Source organism: Nicotiana tabacum, chromosome 7, assembly GCF_000715075.1.
Source record: "Nicotiana tabacum cultivar K326 chromosome 7, ASM71507v2, whole genome shotgun sequence".
Lineage (NCBI taxonomy): Eukaryota > Viridiplantae > Streptophyta > Magnoliopsida > Solanales > Solanaceae > Nicotiana > Nicotiana tabacum.
In genome coordinates, this window is record NC_134086.1 from 95,386,655 (window position 1) to 95,394,858 (window position 8,204).

The 8,204-nt window shown below is 44.4% G+C and overlaps 1 protein-coding gene across 1 annotated transcript; it reads left to right on the forward strand.

Annotated features, from left to right (window-relative positions):
* The first annotated feature begins 5,285 nt into the window (after positions 1–5,285).
* Positions 5,286–5,627, forward strand: LOC142162188 (uncharacterized). Its single transcript, XM_075218510.1, has one exon. The coding sequence runs from the start codon at positions 5,286–5,288 to the stop codon at positions 5,625–5,627; it is 342 nt and encodes a 113-aa protein (XP_075074611.1).
* The last annotated feature ends 2,577 nt before the right edge of the window (positions 5,628–8,204 follow it).

An 8,204-nucleotide genomic window follows, 5' to 3' on the forward strand; every position in this document is an offset into this window, starting at 1 on the left:
GGGTAGGTTCAGAGAGAGCCCACTTCTCCCCTCCCTCGGCGCAGTCGCGGTGAATTTCTGTGCGGTCCGTGCCAGCCCCCAGCAAAATGTATAAATTCGGGATTTTCAGTCCTTTTTCCACTTTTCAAAAACCCAAAACCTAAGAGGCAATTTTCCAAACAACTTTTCTTCTTCAAAACGATTGGTAAATGATTTCTAACTCATTTTCTTCACTTCTAACATCTTTTAACATGATTTCAACTTCAAAACAAAGATTTTCATGGGGGGAAATTGGGTGTATTGGGTAGAACCTAGGTTTTCTACAAATTGAGGAGTTGGACCTCAATTTGAGGTCCGATTTCAAAACAAAGCATATATTTAGATTCGTGGGAGAATGGATAACCGGGTTTTGGTCCGAACCTCGAGTTTCGACCACGTGGGGTCCGGGGGTGTTTTTGGCCTTTTTGGGGAAAAACCTTGTAAAAATTATTTTCATGCATTGGGATTGATCCATTTAGTAATTATTAATGGGATTAAGTAACTTATGACTAGATTCGAGCGGATTGGTGGTGAAATCAAGAGGTAAAGCTATACTAGAAGCGTGAGTTGAGTTTGGATCATTCGAGGTAAGTGTTTGTTCTAACTTTGGCTCGAGGGAATAGGATTAGGATGATATTTGCTACTTGCTAATGTGGAGTACGGTGTATAGGCATGGTGACGGTTATCTATGCACCGGAGTCTAGCATGACCTTGAGTCTTGATTGCTTTTAATTCGAATAATATGACACAAGCTCCTTGTTTATTTGATGAGTTTCATATGATGTGAACGGTTGAGGTAGAATTGTGATTGGTGTACTCATGGAGCGTTAGCTCGAACATGAATGTGTTAGTTGAGGAAGAAGTGATTTAAAAAGAGAATGTTTTGTGATTACTCCCTTGCCGGGATGTGTAGACTGATATATATACTCTCCCTTGTCGGGATATTTTGGGCTGTTAGTTGTACCCTTGCCGGGTTAAAGGTATTGAGATGTTATTCTCCCCTGAAGGGGTCTACTATATGAAGTCAGATATTATGAACTATATTATGGGATCGTGTGGCACGCCGTCCACCTATATATTGTTAAAAGGGATCGTGTGGCACTCGTCCACTTATATACTATATTATGGGATCGTGTGGCACGCCGTCCACTTTTATACTATATTATGGGATCGTGTGGCACGCCGTCCACTTACATACTATATTATGGGATCGTGTGGCACGCCGTCCACTTATATATGATATTATGGGATCGTGTGGCACGCCGTCCACCTATATATTGTTAAAAGGGATCCTGTGGCAAGCCGTCCACCTATATATTGTCAAAAGGGATCGTGTGGCATGCCGTCCACTTATATACTATATTATAGGATCGTGTGGCACGCCGTCCACTTATATACTATATTATGGGATCGTGTGGCACGCCTTCCACTTACATACTATATTATGGGATCGTGTGGCACGCCGTCCACTTATATATGATAATATGGGATTGTGTGGCACGCCGTCCACTATATATATATATATATATATATATATCATGGAAACCGGAGTTTCTTCTGTTTATTTCCGATATTTTATTTTTATCGGTTACTCCCCGATAGTATGTCCCCTCTCAGCCTTACTTTGTATTATCTTGTTATTGTTTTCTTGCACTCGTGATATATATCTGTACAGGTTAATTGTGGTAGGTCCTGTCTAGCTTCGTCACTACTTCGCCGGGGTTAGGCCAGGCACTTACCAGCACATGGGGTCGGTTGTGCTGATGCTACACTCTGTGGATTTTGGTGCACAAATCAGGGAGCAGCTTACGGACCGCAGCAGTAGGACTTCTGGGAGCTATCTTCAGTCCAGGGACTCTCGAGGTAGCCTAGCTGGCGTTCGCAGGCCGAAGCCCCTTTCCATGTTTTCGTTTGTTCATCTTGTATTAGACAAACATGATGTATTCCCTTTCAGACATTGTTTGTAGTATTCTGTAGCAGTCCGTGAGCTAGTGACACCAGACCTTGGGTAGTGATGTGTATTAAACTTTCGCACTTTTGGTTTTTTTCAGTTGCTTTAGATTTAAAGTCTTCCGCTTAAGTTTTGTCTCGTTTATTATATTATTTTGAAAGAAAGCAGGAAAGGTGGTTTAAATATTTGGCTTGGCTAGCTCCGATAGTAGGCGTCATCACGACACCCGATGGTGGGAAATCCGGGTCGTGACAATGATGGGAGCGGCTCGTGTATTATCCATCCTCAAGTCTTCGTACAGATGAGACGCGAAGACAAAAAAATACCGTGTTGCTTAACGCTAACAGGTTTTAATAATGCAGTCGCACGGACTTCTGGAGAGATAGTGTTGCTCGTCTCCGGAGGAGTCACCCTGGAAACGACGTTTCATGTCATGAACCAATAAATAGCCTACAACTCCATCATAGGGCGCCCGTGGATACATGCCATGCGAGCGATCCCTTCCAGTCTTTATCAAGTGATTATGTTTCCTACCCCATGGGGAGTATTCAGCATTCGAGGTGAGCAACACACCGCACAAGAATGCTATCGCATCGCCCAAGATTGCGCCCACACCCAGCAACTCAAAGGGGCAAATGCGGAAGCATAGCAATCAGCGATGTCGGGAGCCAAACTTGACATACGGACAGAAGTTATCAAGGGCCCCGACATCGTGGAAGCGTCCGATTCAACGATAGAAAATCTTGATCCCGTCCTACTAGACAGCAACGAAATCACAAAAAAGGCTTATATTGGACATAACCTCTCGAAACCAAGTAAGTTTTATAAGTTCTTAACTAACCATGCCGATCTGTTTGCCTTCTCCCATGCAGATATGCCAGGTATCCCAAAGGATATTACCACACACAAGCTAAATGTCGACCCCTTATACCCGCCAGTAATACAAATAAGAAGGAAGTTCAATGCGGCGATCAACGAAGCCGTCAGCGAAGAAGTCGATAAGTTGCTCGTAAATGGCTCCGTACGAGAGTCAAAATACCCTCAGTGGGTCGCCAATGTGGTCATGGTGAAAAAGAAAAACGGAAAGTGGCAGATGTGTGTATATTTCATGGACCTAAACAAGGCATGTCCCAAAGAATCCTTTCCACTACCACACATCGACCAGCTCATCAATGCAACAACATGACATGAGTTGCTAAGCTTCTTAGATGCCTACTCGGGTTACAACCAGATCCTCATGGAAGGAGAAGACCAGGAGAAAACCACTTTCATCACTTACCAAGGAACGTACTGCTATAAGGTCATGTCGTTCGGACTAAAGAATGCAGGGGCGACGTATTAGAGATTGGTCACCAAGATGTTCAAAAACCAACTCGGTAAAACAATAGAAGTCTACATCGACGACATGCTAGTTAAGTTGAAAAGGAAAGAAGAATATATCGATCATCTGAAGGAAGCCTTCGGCATATTAAGACGGTACGAAATGAAACTAAACCCCAAAAAATGCGCCTTCGGCGTAACCTTGGGTAAGTTTCTCAATTTCCTATTATCACAAAGAGGCATCAAGGTCAACCCAGAACAGATTAAGGCCATTGAAGGAATACTCAAAACATTGACCAGCAAAAAGCAGGTACAAAAATTGACCGGACGGATAGCCGCCTTGTCGAGGTTCATCTCACGGTCATTGGATAGATGCCATGAATTCTCTAATGTATTAAGGAAAGATAATGGACTTTAGTGGAATTCAAAATGTGTTGACGCCCTAAGGAAACTAAAAGCATACTTGTCTTCACCACCCTTACTCGCCAAGGCAGATCCAGGAGAGTGCCTTCTAGTCTACCTAGTTGTATTCGAAGCCGCGGTAAGTGGAGTTCTAATCCGAGAAAACAAAGATATGCAATCTCCAATTTATTATATTAGCAAAACCTTAATTGAAGCCGAAACAAGGTACCCCCACCTTGAAAAACTAGCTCTAGCATTAGTCATAACTTCACAAAAGCTTAGACCATATTTTCAATGCCACCCCATAAAGGTGGTGACAACCTTTCCTCTCAGGAGCATCCTGCACAAACCCGAATTATCGGGTAGGTTGGACAAATGGGCCATAGAATTGAGCGAGCATGATATAACATATCAACCGCAAACTGCAATAAAGTCCCAAGTGCTCGCCGATTTTGTCGTCCACTTCAGTGCAGAGACACTGCCCGAAGTCGATCAAGAAGCGCTTCGCACTTCGCCTGAATGACCCAATCTCTGGGTCCTCTATACTGACGACACGTCTAACGCGTCGGGATCAGGACTGGGACTCGTACTCGAAGTCCCAACGGAATTCGCCAATCTATACCCTGAAATGACTAACAATGAGGCCGAGTATGAGGTCGTAATTGCAGGACTAAGATTGGCCCTCAAGTATGGTGCTCGGGGAGTCATACTCCGTTGTGACTCTCAAATTGTTGTAAACCAAATTACTAGGAATTTCCAGTTAAGGAGCAGATGTTGCAAAAATACCAGACCCAAATCCACAAGCTGCTGCCAGAATTCGACGAATGCCGACTCGACCAAATACCCCAAGCACAAAACATCGAAGCAAACAGTCTCGCAAAGTTGGTAGTAGAAACTAAAAACATCACCAAGGAGAACGTGGTCACCCTCCTCCACTCATCAATAGACCAAGTCGAGGTACATTCTATAAATTTAACTTGGGACTGGCGTAATCGTATCATATCATATCTACAGGAGGGAACACTCCCACAAGATAAAAAAAGAAGCCAAAAGCTCTGAATACAAGCGGCCAGATACAGCCTCATAAACCACGACCTTTACAAAAGGACATTCAGCGGCCATTTAACCAAATTCCTTGGACCAAACCAGACAAGGCATGTTTTCGAAGAGGTACACGAAGGCTACTGTGGTTCCCATACAGGCAATCGGGCCCTCGTTAGGTGTCTTATTCTTGTAGGATACTACTGGCCAACTACGAAAAAAGAGGCCGCAGAGTACGTCAAGAAATGGGAGCAATGCCAGAAATACGCCCCTATGATACACCAGGCGGGGGAACTCCTGCATTTTGTCACTTCTCCATGGCCGTTTATAAAATGAGGGATGGATATCATTGGACCCCTCCTAGAAGAGCAAGGTAAGATACGCTTCCTTTTGGTTTTTAACTAACTACTTTTCCAAATGGGTGGAAGCAGGTGCGTTTGCTCAAATACGTGAACAAAAAATCACCGCGTTCATCTGGATAAATATCATATGCCGCTTCGGCATCCCCAAAGAAATCAGTTGCGACAACGGACCCCAGTTCATTGGGAAAAAGATGACTGAGTTCTTCAAAAAATGGCACATCAAGCGGATACTCTCTATGCCATATCACCCTATCGGCAACGGTCAAGCAGAATCCTCCATTAAAACAATATTGAACATATTAAAGAAAAAGCTCGAGGAAGCCAAAGGGCTATGGCTGGAACTGCTACCAGAGGTATTATGGGCCTACCGCACAATGCCAAAAACCAGCACAGATGAGACACCGTATTCACTGGTCTACGGCACTGACACAGTCATGCCCGTTGAGGTTAGGGAACCTAGCTTGAGATACTCCAATGAGAGTGGACCAAGCAACGACGAAAGCAGATTACACCTGGATGAGGTCGAAGAATGAAGGGATATGACACACATAAGGATGGTGGCCCAAAAACAACAAGCAGAAAGGTACTATAACAAGAAGGCCAAAGTACGACCACTCAGAGTCGGGGACTACATGCTAAAAGCCAAAACACAAGTGGCGAAAGACCCGAATAAAGGGAAATTGGGAACAAACTGGGACGGGCCACATAAAATCACAGCAGTAGCAAGCAAAGGAGCATTCCAATTAGAAACAATGGAAGGGAAACTACTACAAAATAACTGAATGTCGCCCACCTCAAGTACTTCCACTTTTGAAAAGAGACACCGTCCAAGTTATACTATTTTTCCCTCGCCCAGGTTTTGTCCCAATCGGGTTTTCTTGGGGAGGTTTTTAATGAGGTGACAAGGGGGACGTCTCAAGGTTCGAAGCATTGTTCATTGCCCTACCTACTGATTACATCGCCAAGTCGAGTAATGAAGGAACAAGATATAAAGAATCTCCATTATATGTATAAAATCTACATGTATCGCCATTGTACGAGCGAAATCGACATGTTTCTCCGACATATGAATAAAGTCACTCCATTATGTACACAAAATCAGCACGCTTCCAATGTATGAATAAAACCAGCATATACGACACTCAAGCAAACAAAATAGAACGCCACCCTTACGACGGGATACTACTTCGGCACCAGCTCGAAAGTAACATCCCAATGGCTAAGTCCATCATTGAAGAAAAGAGTTCAACTTTATTCGAACCACAACGGGATATTACTTCGACATTAGCTCGAAAGTAACATCCCAATGGCTAAGGCCATCGTCGAAGAAAAGAGTTTGACTTCATCCAAACCCAACGGGAAACTACTTCGACACCAACTCGAAAGTAGCATCCCAATGGCTAAGGCCATCGTCGAAGAAAAGAGTTTGACTTCATTCGAACCATGATGGGATACTACTTCGACACCAACTCGAAAGTAACATCCCCATGGCTAAGGCTATCATCAAAGAAAAGAGTTCGACTTCATTCGAACCACGACAGGATACTACTTCGGCACCGGCTCGAAAGTAACATCCCAATGGCCAAGGACATCGTCAAAGAAAATAGTTCGACTTCATTCGAACCACGACCGGATACTACTTTGGCACCAGCTCGAAAGTAACATCCCAATGGCCAAGACCATCATCAAAGAAAAAAGCTCGACTTCATTCGAACCACGACGGGTTACTACTTCAGCACCAGCTTGAAAGTAACATCCCAATGGCCAAGGCCATCGTCAAAAAAAAAAGTTCGACTTTATTCGAACCACGATGGGATACTACTTCAGCACCAGCTCGAAAGTAACATCATAATGGCCAAGGCCATCGTCAAAGAAAACAGTTCAACTTCACTCAAACCATGATAGGATACTATTTCGGCACCATCTCGAAAGAAATATCCCTACGACCAAGGCCGTTGGTAACGAAAAGAGTTCAACTATACTCACAAAACAACGGGTTTAACATTTCAAAAAAGATTTAGAGTAACATGACTACGGCAAAAGTCATCGTCAAACAAACTGGAAAAAGGGAACAACAACTCAGAGGCACTCGACCAAAACAATTTTCATTGCAACAAATATATTACAAATATTTGTTTTTACAAAGGGCTCGAAGATGCCATCGCAAAAATGGTGAAGCAAAAGTAAATACAACCGAAAACTACGCCATATCATTCCCTATGGCATACACCTCCTCGTACCAAGAATCAGAGGCAAGTTTGTCCGCATCACCAGAACTAATATCATCCCCGTCAGGCGTGATGGGGTCATACCTGCATGCCTCACGAGTTGCATGGGCCTTGGCACGCATATCCTGAAGATCCATCTCGGACACCCTCCCGTCAGCATAAAGAGCCTTGTACACATTGATCCGGGCTTCAGTGTGAATCCACAGCTCATACAAATGGAGAGCACGACAGGATTAGCCAAAGCATGGGATGAAGAGGGATGCAACTAACGTTGCACATCCTCCGTTTTCAAATAATCCACTTGCTCATTTAATGCGGACAATTCCGCCTCCAAACCTTGAATACGCCCCTCAAGTCCCGCTACCTTAAGTGCAGATGCCTCCGACTCCTTGGCCCGCTCCAATCTACAAACACAGAGGGCGTCTTCTAAAGCCGCTGCCTCAGAGACCGCAGTTGCCCTGTCCCTTTCGGCATGGGCCAGTCTATCAGCAGTTGCGATCAATTCACTCTTAAGGTCAACGACCTCCACTGCCTTCGTGTTCAGTTCGGTGGGTAAATTGGCCACCTTTACTTGGAGGTCGGTATTTTCAGCCACCACTCTCTTATTTAGCTCAAGCTCATCTTCCCTGACCATAAGGGCAGCCTCAAGCTCACTACAATGGGTAACGACCTTCATAAGGTCCTCGTCTCATTCTGTCAATTCCTCGACCTTACGCGCCAACTGATCCTCCCTCTGCTTAAGCCCATCGTGGAACAGCTGAAAATCGCGATCCTGAGTGAAAATGTCGTCCATCGCACGATGTTTGGTGTGGTATTCTTGATACTTAGAGGACATCTTCCCACAAATGGTCGTCCTCCTCCTTTCCCGACCCTCACGCTCGA

What these genes read in the sequence shown, in the direction of transcription:
- LOC142162188 (XM_075218510.1), top strand. Translation starts at nt 5,286, where the DNA reads ATGACTGAGTTCTTCAAAAAATGGCACATCAAGCGGATACTCTCTATG.